This window comes from Pundamilia nyererei, unplaced genomic scaffold (assembly GCF_000239375.1).
Source record: "Pundamilia nyererei isolate P.nyererei 1_Seehausen unplaced genomic scaffold, PunNye1.0 scaffold00093, whole genome shotgun sequence".
Taxonomy (NCBI): Eukaryota; Metazoa; Chordata; class Actinopteri; order Cichliformes; family Cichlidae; genus Pundamilia; species Pundamilia nyererei.
In genome coordinates, this window is record NW_005187494.1 from 382003 (window position 1) to 397379 (window position 15377).

General features: G+C 41.7%; 1 protein-coding gene across 2 annotated transcripts in view; it reads left to right on the forward strand.

Annotated features, from left to right (window-relative positions):
- LOC102202800 (MAP7 domain-containing protein 1-like) overlaps positions 1 to 15377 on the forward strand; it is a 50011-nt gene that overhangs the window by 8456 nt on the left and 26178 nt on the right. For both annotated transcript variants that reach the window (XM_013912577.1, XM_013912579.1), the window contains exon 2: positions 12117 to 12335. In XM_013912577.1, the coding sequence (XP_013768031.1) occupies positions 12117 to 12335 (219 nt within the window). The remainder of the gene's footprint in view (positions 1 to 12116; positions 12336 to 15377) is intronic.

The following is a 15377-nucleotide window of genomic DNA, read 5'->3' on the forward strand; positions in this document are numbered from 1 at the left end:
CTGTCATCACATTCGCTGTGCTGCCAGGCCAACATGAGTCAGCCAGTCAAAGTTATGCCCTACTTTATGAGTCCAAAACAAGAGCGTGGTGGTGGGGCAGCTGGGGTCTATATATGCTTGTGTTGGGTTGATGTTTCCAACAGAGGTTTCCACAACAAAATTATTTTCTCAGCTTTGACTTTAAACTACAAACTGCAAGAAAGTTCCCAGTGAGTAGCTGAAACTCTTAGAGTGCAGAGTAGGAGTGTAGTGACAGGAAAAGCTAAATAAAGAAAACTCTATGTGATATACAGACATGATATCAGCGGCCGTGTGACTCGTCGTTGATCCTGATTTGTTTCCTTCTTACTTCTGCCTTGTTTCACGTGTCTCTGTCAGAAACGACTGATTGTCTGGGATTATCTTCACTTTGATTTGGGTGTATCCCAGATTCCTTTGTAACCTGTTTACACTTGCACAAATGGAAGCAGTGTCCGCTTCCATGTAAATAAAACAACACAGTCAACACAAACAGTTCTGTAAAACCGCAAACAATACGACAACAACACGAAAACAACATTAGCAGCTCATAAATGGTTAACATGCTCATCTTTAGTTGCTTGCTTAGTTTTTGCATTAGCAGCGCTGTTTGTGCTTAGAGTTTGGTTTCCTCCAACTCTGGAGGTTAAAAAAAAGCTCTGTTTAGCTGCTAAATGCTCCACTGTGTTCACATCAAAGAACCATTTTATTAACCATTATTTTATTAAAACTAGTTTTAAACCAACTTTCTTCTCATTGGCTGCATCTCACAAACAGAAGGTTTAAATAGCATGTGGGTGGGGCTACTCTGCTCCCAGCTAGGGTACAAGCCTGAGATGACCATATTAGGATATCCGCTCTCTTTTATATCATAAAGAGCGAGAGGCTGAAGGCTGAGGTTTTGGCTCACAGGGATCACTTGTACACACACCAACCTCGTCATTTGAAACTTTATCAGTGATGAATACTGAGCATCCATCAGTTTAACAGTATATATGTATGTAAATATACATATATATACATATATATGTATATATACATATATATATGACAGGAAATATGGAAACCTGTACTGTACTTTTTTTGCCTCTTGTCTTATTCCTGTCAAGACTTTTTGAACATGGACGCTGTCGTAACACTACGACCGCCCCATGCTGCTCCTGCAGTCATTATTATTAGATTTTTGCCTTTTCATTAGCCCAAAAGCAGCCGTCACACTGCTGTTTGACCTTTCATGTCTTGAGTTTCTACATCATCACATGAAAAGTAAAAGAAGCATAGTTCAGCCACTTCAGTACACCATTGCCAAGTCTCAGTTTGACTAAGACAGAGTCTCTTTATTCATTTTCCTTCTGATTCTCTCCCCTGCCGTGTGGCTTAAAACGCTAAAGAAAAACATCTTGTGGTTGTTTACATCATGAGCATTGCTCATCTTTGCAATGTCGTGGAAGTGATGTAATGATGAGGTCATTGCTGAGGAAGTGAAACTCCCTGACTAGAGCCTCAGGCATATCCTCTGACCGTCTCAAAGGAAAAAAAAAAGCTTCTCTCAGCATTAAAGGATTCAAATGTTCCTCTCCCACTTTATCCTTTTTCACTGTCTAACCTTTGACCTTCTCTTTACTTTGAACCTTGTGATGGTGAATAAAAATGCAGGGGAAAACTGAGTAATGGATGATTCATGTATGATTTATTCTTGGCTCTGTTTGAGGCTTTGTGACTGGGTAACGGACTTGTTGTGGTTAAAAGCATCTGGAGTTCGCGCCGGTTTGCAGAGGACTGACATCCTGTTGCCTGCTCTCTTTAGCTCTCACACCAAAACATGTAATGGCTCTGTGGTTCTTAGTTTATACTTTTATTAGACAATTTTGTTTTGTTTTTGTCATGCACTGACTGGCAGATAGGGTCCCAGACACTTACACTTGCTGTTAAAGTCTCTTGCGTCCCAATCAATTGCATTTTTTTGGTTCTTTTGAGCTACCCAGCAAACATTTCTGTGCTGTCTGGCGTCAGAGATCTAAGTTCACTGTCTGCTGGAAGCACTCAATCAATGCTTTCTGAATTTTTACCAAAAGAAGACTTGTGTTGAAAACAGCCTGTGCTTTTATTGAATAGAGGAAAATGAAACAAAACATTTGCGATTTAGAGATGGGCGAGAATGCCAAGACAAAAAAAGCATAAACTAAGAGGCACTTGAACTCTAGTGTTGAAGCATCGTTTATATTGACATAAATAAAAAGATCCAGTAATGGTCGCAGAGTGGTGGTTGTGTTTCAGTCTGCTTTTGTTTCTATTGTGTTATTTCTTTCATGTGTTCAGTGTAGAAAAACAGATAAAGTAAAAACTGACACAATCATTTAAATTCTTTCTTGAAAAAATGTGAACAAATTGTCTTGTTTGTAAGAGGTCCTCTGTCTGTCTGTCTGCCTGCATGTTCTGTTTTACCATCATACTGAGACAAGTTTTGCTAAGCTAACTTTCTAGGTATTCGATGTCAGGGGTCAGGGAAAAAATCGCTACGTGATAGGATTGTGTGGTGATATCGTGTCGATACAGAGACACCAAATGCTGATATTTTGTTCAATAAATTAAAATACTCTAGTAGTACTACGATCCTTAGGGGTTATCTCATGCACCACCATCCAGAGATAATGTTAGCTGAACACTGGACACACAGAAATGTGAACAGATGTGTGACTTTTGGCATTTTGGCACAGATAACTGCTGTATTATCAGAAACAGATTGCATGTAATTGCTAACTGGACCCCATTCAGCTGCTGACTGACTCCGTCCCCGTCAACATTTGGCAGGTTTTAGTAACAAATGCATTTTGCAGTAAAGAAATAACTGAGATACATTTCTTCTATCTGTAAAAAAACGATATTGACAATTTGGCAGTTTAACTTTGGGGACATAATTTGGCGATCTTATAAATGACATGAAAATCAGAATATACATTACGGCAATACTCTTGCAAAAATCTTAAAAATTGCAATAATATCATGATGTGGGGTATCTGGTGATATTGAATATATTCTGCATAACTAGTATGAAAACAGGTTTAACTTTTTGTAAATATGTTTGTGAAAAAAGCAAAATAATGGATTTCAGTTTGGGTGAATTACTGTTTTAAATAAGAATATTCAAAGAATAGCGTCACCTTTACCAAACCCCAAAACACAAGAGCTCCTTGTGTTTGTAATTGCAGTCTGTAATTGAAGCCTTGCTTTAAGTTAGAGGTTTCTCCTCTTTGATCAGGGGAGGGGGGGAAGTGGCGTTTATCCACGTGTGACAGTGATTCATAGCGCTGCATTTTGTTGTCGCTTGTTGCTGCAACTTTGAACTGATTACAAGCACAGCTGTCGGTCCTCTGACCTCTCACGGCGTCGACGGGATAACCTGACGGGTTCAAAGGTTCGTGCAGTATTTGTTTGTGAGGCCTCAAGTTTTCCTGTGCTGTCAGAGCCAGTGGTACTGCTTTTTTTGTGCCACGAATATTTGATTTTAGGTCCAGTGACCTTTCACCTCACTTGGTCGTGTTGTCGGTTGTCATGAGATGAATCTAGGGAAGTGAATTCTTTAGTTTAGTGCAGTCGTTGAGAAGAAGCTCTCCTAACGCTCAGAGTGGTGATATGTTTGGAATGTGTTTCCTCTGCTTTCCCTGGGGGCACAGACCCCTGTTTTTCAAGAGTATTTCCGTTTTTTCCTTCCACAAAGGAAGAAGAGGTGGAGGCATCCGTCAAGGACTCGTGTTCTCTGTTTTTGGGTGAAATATTGCAAATTCCTAGAGTCAGCCAGTCTTGTCATGGAGGTAAACGCAGTACGATATCATCATTGTTTCTTTGAATACACAGGGAATATTTAATCGAATCCCTCGTGGGCTTTGCAGATAATTTTATCCAGGTCCCTGCGAGCCCTCGGCACACGCAGGCCATGGAGACACATGCAGAAGACGCACATCTGCTGTTTGGATACATGCAACGCAAATGTGAATGCCAGAGATTCCTGAGATCGGGCTGACCCAGATCTGACATGTCCCACTCATCACTAAGACACAAACACACACGCATATGTGTGTGTTCACATACTGGCTCTTTAGTTCACGTAACTAACAACAGAGTTGACCTGCTTCACACAACGCAGGGCTTTAACTTTTAAAAGAAATTTCAAATGCTTTATGTACAGTAAATAATTCTGCTATTATATAATAAAGGTTTTGCCAGAATATACACATGCATCAATGAATAATGAAAATAGAACCTTAATTATTACAGAAAACTCTATCTTTATACCACATCATGTGCTCTAGAATGAATTTTGGCTGTGCAAACTATTTTAATGTCTACCACATGTGTGGGTTTAGGTCATTAACTAACCTTATCGTTGGTCTTTGGCTGACTTGAGGCATCTGTATTTGCGCTGCAGTCGTGTTAAGCACAAAATTGGAAGCATTTGCTGTGTGAATGGTATTTACAAGTGAGAAACTGGTTATTACCAGGACTTTATTACCAACGGTTCAGAATGTGCAGCTGAACAGCAGCACCTAAAGCAAACAGGTTCACCCAACATCAATGCATCTGTCTGCAGTGCTTTGTTTTTGCTTGCCCAGTTTGCCAGCAGCCTCAGGTAAATAAGTAGGTGCTGCTCAGATTTTCAGCCAAATGCATCGTTTTGTTTCCCTGCTGGAGGCAGGCAGTCCTGCAGTGTGAGCTAATGGCTTTCACCCGAAGGCTTTTTTTTTCCACCTTTTGGACATTTTTCCTTTAGCTTAAGGTGGACAGCTAGGGCTCTCCAGTGTGGGGATATTGAACACAGAATATGTTACACATCTTAAGCCCCTTTGGTTAATCTCAATTACCCAGTAAGTCTTAAAATGCACACAGAGACCATCTTTCTTGATTTGGCCATTTTATTGTTTGTCTTTGTTATGAAAAAAAAGGTAAAATCTCCAAAGTTTATTAAAGCAAGTGTCCATGCTATGTTGGTGATGGCAGACTGAATGCTAACAGACTTTAAAAATCTCTTTATTTACCTGTTTAATGCCACTTTTAATTTCTTGTACTGTAATTCGTCTTTGTGTACAGGCCACCTGGGACCCAATTTAAAGGACATTTCTAAAATAAAATAAACATGGTTACCAAAGTTCCCAGTACTCTGTAGCCAGTTGGCACTGGGGGTCATTGGTGTATTTCATTGGGGTTTCCTTATTCTCCCCCCTCTACACACTTCTCTGCTGGTATAAGCAGGTGTCTATGGGGGACATTGCCAGAGATGCTGGCCGCCGCAGTATTACTGGTAAATTTCAGCTGAAATTAAATTTGGCTCCCTGTTTGTCAGGTTACCAGCACTCATTTCCGTCTTCCTTGTTTTATTCTGTTTATTCCGTTTGGGTTTTACCAGCCAGCATGTCCCACACACAAACAGTTTCCTGTTGTGTCTCTGCAGTAAATCTGACGTGCCAGTCTGTGGTCACTGTGAGAGAAGCCAGCCCCTTTTATGGGCGACACTCTCAATATGGTGCTTATTGCTATTTATAAACCCAGAGTCTGTCACAGTGGCACAGAAACCTGAGACGGCGGCGGAGGAACGACGAGCCGAGGGGGTAGCGGCGGGTGAACATCATGTTGAATTTGTGTTTCTGTGTTAAATCGAGCTGGTCACATGATCGATGATCACGTGGTTTCTACCAGCCAGCATGGGATGCACGGCAGCTGTTTCTTCAGGTGAGAGAGGCGGAAAGAGCATGGCTCGTGTGCCAGGAGAGCAAGATATCAATCCACAGCAATTTGATGCTATCCATGGACACCACCCAGCTCTCTGCTCTCTAAAAAATTAATTCTAAAGTGACATGAAAAGTGGGTAAATCTAACCTCAGTATGATGAACTGAAACCAACGATCCCCGCTGAGTGACAAGGATGTAAAGGTTTATATAACCACATGAAAACCCCAATGAACCTATCTGTGTAAAGCCCGGAAGTTTTATTTCTGAATTTCACCTGCAATCACTATTAAATGTAGCAAATGTTTAAAAACCTTAAAAATCCTACAAATTAGAAACATAAGTGTCCATATGCATGGATTTCGTCTTTCTCTTATTTACATTTGAAGGATAATCATCCTGCACCAGGCGTGTTTCCTGGAATTTTTCAGTGAGGTGGCACATGGCGGGTCCAAACAAGTTGAAATTTCAATGTGGTACAAGAAGAAGAAGTCATTTTCATGTGCACAGACCCCCATAAACTAGCATTAGGACACATAGCTGTCCCACTGAAACATATCATTTAACTACAAGAGTTAGGGGAGCACCTCGGGCCCTAGTTTTAGCCACACTCCTGTCCAATACCCCATGGAAATAACCTTCATTAAATCAGTGACCTAGAAGCTTCTACGGTCAGTTTTTAGCTTTCTTTTCTCTTTTTCCATGTATGCCAAATGATCTTTTAGTGGTTACTGTTTGCGGTGTATCCATAGATGTTCAGGCAGCTATTGCAGTAAAATGTAATAATGAAGAAAACAATAAAATGTTATGATTTTTAGGCAACTTCTGAAACATTTAGAAGCATTTTCATTCTCAAACCTTTAAGCACACGTATGGTTGATGATGAGGATGAGGGATGAAGAGATCATTAGAAAGCATAAAGAAATATGATTTCCACCAATCTGCTACCATTGCTGACTACTGTATCTTTCCTTCACCCCGGTGTGGGCAGACAGCTCCATTTTATTTACCGTTTATCCAATTAAGGGTCATGGGAGGAGCAGGAGCCTGTCCCAGCTGTCACACGGTGGACACATTAGCTTGCATTTGATAAATGGTGATTCTGCAGAGCACAAAGCCTTTTCAGACACTTTGTTGAAGCTCAAATCATTTAATAATGACAAGTGAGTCATCTCTACTCTCTTTTGTCCACTGATTAAAGTCTTGTACAGATTTAGCTGGTGGCAGCTACACAAACCTTAACACTAATAAACATTGTCTAGTTTTGCAGGATTTATTACAAAAGAGGTATAAAAAAGTTCTAGAGTTAATTCTTCCCTGAGATTTCAGATGGTAGTCCCATCAGAAAGCAAAATCCAGCTCCTCTCCTTTCACTGCTGTCAGAGATATATAGAAACAGCCACACCCATGCTGCACTTAAAGTAATGAGTACTCTCAGTCAGATCTGCAGCAGAAGCCAGTCCTCTGCCATAGCTGCTCTCTGTTTTGCCATTTTTGCCGTGCAGATTCTCGCCGTGGCACTCTGTGATAATCTACAGATGCAGTAAAATTTATTTAAGACTAGATTTTCCTCCAGAAAAAACTGAAAAATACTTTATCTAAGTTTTCCTGGAACTGTGTGTAAGAGCCCTAAAAGAAAGAGAAACAGGCATTTGATCATGAGATTAGAAAAATTGACATGTAAGTGAAGCACTCAGCTGTTTTTAGTGCTGTCCTGCATGGCTGGATTTAGTTTAGATCCTTTATAGACTTTTTAGGTAACCAGGCAATGAAAAGGATTCATGGTTGGGGTAATCCCTTGGTAACCCTGCACCAGTAGCAGTACACAATACTTTAAATAAAGATATCAGACTAATCTACTATGTGTTCTGTGCTATTTGAGTAATGTGTCCGAATAACACACATTTAGTCAGCCCAACTTTGCAAGTGGCCCCTGCAGACGCCTCCATGTTTCATGCGTCATATCTTTGTAGCTCTGTGCTGTTTTTCACACATCCTTTCACACTGGCGCTCTCTTTTGCCTTTTTCTTTGAGTCAGCGCTTCTTCTTCAGTCAGGAGGTGTTCATTGATTTTTATGGATTTATTGATGAAAAGCGATTTTGAATTAGCAGTTTTTCACGACCTACCTGCACGTCCAACTCACTTCTGCAGTTATAGGTCCACAGAGCATTGCTCCTTGTTAGTTTGCTTCATAGTAGAGATGGTGACTTCCTGTTGGCACACATGAATGAGCCTAAATAAAAGAATCATTCAGCTTCCCTAAACTTTACAAGTTACTGGGACAGATGGAATAAATTCTGATCATAAAGAAAAGCTTATAACAGAAAGTAAACCATTCTCCTTTTTACAATCCTCTCCAATAACCATGTGAGGTCACACTGATACAGCAGTAGCTTACAAAGGTAACATCTAACTGTATTGAATAAGACTTAAGACTAGCAGTTGAAACAATAGATTTACCAGGAATGTGTTTACTTGGAGTCATAGAGTGAGGAAGCAGTAGGGTTGTTTTACCTGAGACCTTTAAGTGTCTTAGGCCTCAGTCACACCGACCGGTTGTCAGTACTGAGTGTTTGAGTGGTTGCCGGAGGTAAAAGTCTTCTTGTGATTACTTTGGTGACTAAGAGATGTCTGTAGTTTGCGTAGAAAATGCTGACTTCTGCAAAAACTTGCCATTTGCTTCCCTGAGTTCTGGCAAAACTTGAAAATCTGTGATGCAAAGCAGAAGAAGAGAACATTCACCTCAAGAGTAAAAGTTGTGTCTTACTGGGCTTGACGTATATTCCAGTTGTAATATTTGCAGAAGCATCTACTGAAATGAGTCCCCAGCTGTCTGCAGAAACTGTGAATGACCCTAGACTTACAGTGCAGTTAATGCATACAGTTATATATATGCAGTTTCTCCGGTGACTATCTTTTGAAGCTCCTAGCACCTGCAGTTTAGTGTTTTTCCCATCAATATTTTAAATTCCAGGAATCCTGGCTTCTTTTTTAGCTATATAAGGCTGTTAAACTCTTTCAGTTCAAGTCAGCCACACTTATAATCTCCTCGTGGAAGGAGGAGCACTGCAATCCTCTTTTTGCCAAATCCTAATCCTTTTTTTCAACATCGAGTAGTAGCATTGCTGCCCTGTTTCAACATGATCCTGCATCCTTTTTCTTACAGTTGCTTCCTTATCTAAACACACAAGGGGCTTAATTCACATCCCATTATTCCCCCATTAGTATTCTGTGCTGTACTGTGCATTAAGGCCTTGTTGAATACTGTGGGGATAGCTGGAGACGAGCCCAGTGTTAATCTGTGATTTATGTGGTTCGGTGAGCGTTTGGACCGGCCTGATGAGAGCGTCATGCTCCATCTGCCCATTGTTGGCTGACTTGAGTGGAGAGCTGCCCTCAAGCCTCTAGCCTCTCATCTTCCTGCTTCACTCTGTCTCAGCTCCTGTCTCATTATTCCTCTTCTCCTCAAGTCCACCTCCATTGTGACAAAAACAGCCCACTGCACTGTTTCCCATTGTCCTCCAGCTCTCCTTTCTCTATAAATCTTTCTTCTCAACCTCCACATGTCCTTGTAGAAGAGCACAAAATGTACCTTCTTCCTGCACCGCCATGCGTCACTGCCGCTCTGTGCACAGTGTCACCGATTCCTCCAGCGTGACACACAGGGAAGGAGGGACAAGCAGCTACTGAGCAGATCACAGCGACAGCACCAGCAAGCCGCCCAGTGTGGACAGTCAGAGCAGGGATTTCAACAGGATGATGGGTCAAAGAGGTTTTGATCTTCATGACCCGACTGAGAATATTAGTCATTTTTAGAAACAACATAAAACACTGTTTGGTTGGGTTGTAACTAGAAATATTTCTGTTTGTTTTGTTTAAATTATTGATTTTACGGAGGTGTCTATCCAGAGAGGGAGGAACGGGGAGTACAGCAGAGCCTGTAAAGCCAGTGAAAACAGCTGTATAATCACTGAGGCGTCTGACTTTGCAGACATTTAACAGGCTACACTACAAAGTGTGACGTGGAGTTTGAGAGATGTTGGTGTTGAACAGTCTGTGAGGATCTTGTGCTGCTTCTACATGGGATTGATGAGAAAACAACTAAACAAAATACCTCTCTCAGTCCAACACAGAGTCATCCGAAGGATACTTTAAATCCTTTTCATGTTATCTGCATTCCCAACGAGGTGACACTTTACATTGTCAGGTATGGATCTTGCAATTAAGATTGAAACCCAAAGATTTAGTGCTCTGCTATAAGAAGTCACTTGGTGACAGTGGGGAAGAAAAACTCCGTTCTTACAGGAAGAGATCAGCAGAACCAGGCGCGGGGAGGGGAAACCATGAGCTCGGACTGGTGAAGAGACAAAAGAAAAGCCTAGAGAGATGACGAACATCAAACAGGACAAAACTACAGAGGGAGAGGACAGAGCAGTTAATGGCTCACAAATGCATCAGAGCTCAATCTGGGACAAAGATAAAAAGATTTTTTAGATTTCAAAATTCTTCAAAACATGTTTTTTTTTTTCATTTTTCTTAATTTGACATAACAAATTTAAAAAAATAAAGAAAAACTACTAATTCTGATACTAGCAGCAGAAATAGCAAATGGGCTGGTTATTATACCGCTTTTCTGCTCTGCTCGATATACAACATATACAACATGCCTTATTTACACATTCACACACATTCATACAAACAGTTTTTCTATGTCTAAGTGCTTTCAGTCTTACAGTCACACTCTGATGAGGAGCAACTCAGGTTTCAGTGTGTTGTAGAATGATGCAGCCAGGGATCAAACCTTCCTATTAGTAGAGAGACAAGGATGTTATGGTCTGCGGTGGTTGGCTGGAATTTCCATAAGGCTCCTGAACCTACCTGGGATCCGCCCCTGGGCAGGGCCACCTCCTCCAGCTCCTACACACCTGGAGCCAATGGCAGTCAATCAAGCCAGGGGGATTTAAGCCACATGTTGATGCGCATTCACCGCCAGTTCGTCATCAACCTATTTGCTGGATTCATCTTGGCTCACGCGCTACCTCCGGACTCAGGATACAAAAGCAATCGTTTTAAAAATCACTCTGTGCTTCAACTGCCTGCCCTCCTGCAATCACACTCCATCTGAAGAACCCGGATCTCAGGTCAGCCTTGCCACGCCACTCAGCTCCCTGGATTCTCGTCACTCCCCTCTCAACACTCTGTGTCCCCTACTGCAATGTGACCGTTGCCTGCTCAGCTCCACTCTGCATCTCAGGGCCCGTTCCCTCGCCCTAGCCACATTTCCCAGGCCACGCCACGTCAGACTCTACGTCTTATTGTTTTTTGTCCTTGCTATGTTTCTAGCGCTTAAGCCTAGAAACGTAGCCTAATAAAATATTGTTAAACCATCTGCTGTCTCTGCTCTGGGTTTCTCTGGGTTTCTGCGCTCAGTTCAGTTCAGTACAGACCACTCGGTCCCGTGACAAAGGATGTGTTTCCACCTGGTTTCCTAGGTTTCCAGTCTAAATGCAAATAACATTTAATTTCAGTGAAACAAAACCCAGAGCAGCTGTGGTTCGGGGGTAGAGCGGATCATCTGAAGGTCGGTGGTCTGCATGGTGAAGTATCCTTGCAAGAGATACTGCTACGTAAATCCAAGGACTTTTACTGCTTACTGTTGTGAAAAGCAGGGAAATAAAATGCACCTAAATTATCGCGCAAACTCTTTGAACAGTAACATGTTTCTGTGTAAGCCCTGAAAGTGTATAGTTAGAAGTATTAGAGTCTCAGATGAAGTCGAGAAACTTGCCGAGCCCCAAACCGGAGTGAGATCATCGTTTTCTGTGGCTCCGTGGGGATATTCAGCCTGATTTAGTATTAATTACTCCCGTGATTATAACTGTGCAAACATTTTCTTTATTTTAGGGAAGCAAGTTGAAGCAGACTTACACAACCATCTCTAATGTTTTCCTCTCTGTCTTAGCCTCCAAGCCTCATTATTAATGTGTGTGGTGGTGTCTTTAAAAGGTCTAATCTCCACGCTGTGGCTCACCTGCTGCTCCTGTGTTTATTAGTGTTGACAGGAGACTTTTTACCTCTTTTGCACTGAAGCCATCGGGGACTAAATGCAGGATTTTTTCTAATGAAGCTGAAGTGTTGCGTTAATGAAGCTGTCGAGGGCTTCACGGGTTCTCAGGAGCTAGATGGAAAGCTTTTACTGGAAGTCTCACCTCAGAGATTGCACAGTAATGATGACTGACATGACAGCAGGATATCACGTATTTGACAAAAAGCAGCAGTGACAGCATGAGGAGAATCATGTGCAGAGGTTTTTGGGATAATTACACGCTAATAAGCATCACAACTTGATGTTGTTTTTCTCCTTTGTGTGTTGCAGCTCTGCCCCTGCAGACAGACTCCCAGTCCATCCAGAATGGGGACAAATCTTTGGGGAAAGACCTCCTGACTCCAGAGGACTCAGCCGTCTCAGACCTTTCTCCCAAAACAGACTCCAGCTCCAAAACAGAGACCCCCGTTAAGACAGATGCCTCCTCCAAGACAGACGCTCGGCCATCCACGCCTGGCTCAAGCAGCAGCAGCCCTCAGCCCAAGAAAGGTAGACTGAGCTGTCTGGAGCCTTGTTTGTGGCAGCGAGGACAGAGAGTCAGTCTCAGTTTAGCAACTGAGGGGACTTTTATGTCTCTACACTGAAGATGTAAATGGAAAGGTCAAAGAGAGACGGGAATGATGTACAGCAAGGTGGCGGTTTTGTGGACTGTGTACAGAAAAATTTATTTTATACAAGACGACCTTCTAGTGTTACAGGCCCTGGTTTTAGTCTCTGTGATTTTAGTGGTTTTGGAGTATTTGAGTTCTTCTTAAGATTTTTGTAGGGGTTTGATTATATCTAGATTGAGGTTTTGTTTCTTCTTTTGATTTCATTTTCATCCTGGTAAGCTTGGCTACTATTACTCGCGCTATTTGACTATTTGAGCTGCAGTCTTTAGGAAGTATTTAGCAAGTTTTGCCTCTTTTTATTTTAATCTCTTCATTATTATAACAGTGAGTCTGATTTCTTGTATTACTGGGTTTTTTTTTAAGTTTTACTTACTTTTGGGTTTTCTGCTAATGAGTTTGTTTTGTGACCTGTGTTTTGGGTCATGTTCTTTATTATTTTGGTATCTCGAGTTTAGTTTATGGTTCCTGTCTAGTTTGCATAGTTTTGAAAACCTGTTATGATGGTTTATTGTTCTAGTGCTTGTGTTCTTGGTCTTTATTTAGACAAAGACACTATCTTCTTTAGACAAAGAAGATAATTACAAGAGATGATAGCGACTTATGAGCCTGTTGTGAGCGGGTCCAGTGGTTTCCAGTGGCTGGTTTTAAGCTTTTTAGCCTAAAACCAATGATGTACAGACGATGTCTTTAAGTTACTTCAGAGTGGTATGAGCCCTCACAACTAACAAATATAGAAGAGCAGGCTGCAATTCTCCCTTCACAGTACATGGATAACACTTAAACTGTGAATTATCTTTAAAAAGAAGAGAAGAAGTGGTAAAAGCATATCTGTGGGGGTGATGGGATCACCACTGCTGACTACCCACTTCCTACAAAGGAGTCAACTGAGGTGAAACACCAAAAACCACAGAAACAATTGTTTTTGGTGTGTAAACAGCTAAACAATAGTTCTAGACAGAGTCCAACAAACAAGGTAACAAAAGCCTTTTTGTATTTGTTCCAAAGCTGGATCAGAATGAAAGTTTTTCTCTTGATTAACTGTGACTTCATAAATGATGAGAGGTGGTTAACGTAAATTTAAGGAAAAATTGTCACTGAAAATGGGGAGGCTGCAGAGTTTGTCCTTCAGCTTCCTTAAAGTCAGAGTCTCCTGAGCTCCTGCCTCTGTGGACGTATCGTTGCTTGTTTGTTTTAGACATAAAGGGGAATTCCAGTGATTTTACACATCAAAGGCGGTTTTCGGGTCTTCTGAGAGCGCTGCTGCTCATGTGAAAAAAAGTTGTTTAAAGCGTTTTGTGTCTCCTGAGGGAGCTGCATGAAGTCTGCCTCTGAAGCTGGTGTTGTACAGGCACAAAGAAGGGAGACCTCTGTAGTCTGCTGCATTAGCTGCTTGTGGCGTAAATCAAAGGCTGCCAGGTCTGTAAAGCTGTTGTCCCACGTGCACTTTGGCTCTTAATTTTTCAAGAACTTACCTGAAAGATGGTGAGAACAGAAATGTCCAATGGACTGAGATCGCACGTTAGCTGGTCTTTAATCTGCTCTAACCAGGTCCCTCACTCACAGTTAATCTATATGTCAGAATATTACAAAGTAAGAAGTGTTGACTTCTGTTTGTTTACTGCAAAACCACGCAGTATTTGAAGTACCGCAACCACCATTGAAGCAGACAGCTTCCTGCTAATTTGAGTTGTGAAAAATATATTTGCCTTTTCAAGAAATTGTGTGCATGTGCACACAATTGTGTGCTAAGGGGCAATCAAAAATAGCCCAGTACTTAGAGGCGATATCAAAAGAGCAGCAGAGGACATTTCAGAGTGTCTATGTGTTCATGTAGAGTCAGTTTTGTAGGACTTGGATGTAAATAAATTCTTTCATTTTAAATATATGAGACATATATTATTGGAGATGCATGAATATCTACAATTTAGACTTTAAAATGAAAGTCTCATGCAGTCTGTCCATGCAGCGGACCTGCCAACCCTGCCTGACACATCTGACCCTGTTCATGTCGCATGGTGAGTAATGTACGACGAGATAATGTGTCTCGCTTTGCAGCCCACTGAGAGTCAGATGGTTTTGCGCCTTCTGTTATTCACATGAAGATCGTTGCTGGAGTATTTTTAGCCCATCCCACACACGTTGAACAGTTAATGCGAGAACTATTGTGCTTCTTTACAAAGTACAACCAAGATCTGGGATTAACGCTCTTTTCTCCAGCCCTTTGTGGGAGAAACTCAGCTCACAGGCTTTCAGGACACAGCATCAAGCAAATAGGACATTATGACCATTTAGTGCAGTTTATACTCGCTATGAAGCCTCTGCAGATCCACCTTTACCCCTCAAAGCACACTTGCACATGCTCCTTACACAGTTTCAAGGTGAATGTCATTGATCTGTGGAAAAACAGGCCGCATTTGGGCGAACCCCAATTTCAGGCAGTGCCATTTAAGTGCGAGGTCAGAACTGCTTTAATATAGTGTTAAAATGACAAATAAAAATGAGTTAGAGCTTCAGCATTAGCAGAACTGAACCCTTTTCTTCGCCTACTGTGAGGCTTTTATTAGTTGTTAAAACAGGAGTCAGCATTTTCTCTCTGCGTCGGCTGTGGGGTTCATTTGTTTTCTGATCGAGACCGGCGCTCTTCATGTTCATCGTTCACTGCAGAGAGTGGACTATTCATGCTATCCGTTTTTCTCATGTGTGGACATTCACATGCTTTCTATTCTAATGGAAGTTTCACTCTGTTAGTGAGCCATTCCCACAGGACAGCTGGTCGTGGATGAAAGCCGAGTTGTTATTTGTTGTGGGGATGTGGAGTACAGTATGGGGTGGAGGTGGCGATGCATTAAGTGACGTCTCGGCGATACGAGACCTGCAGACTCACTCTGGAGATTCGCTCTTCTCTGTTCTTATTACGCCT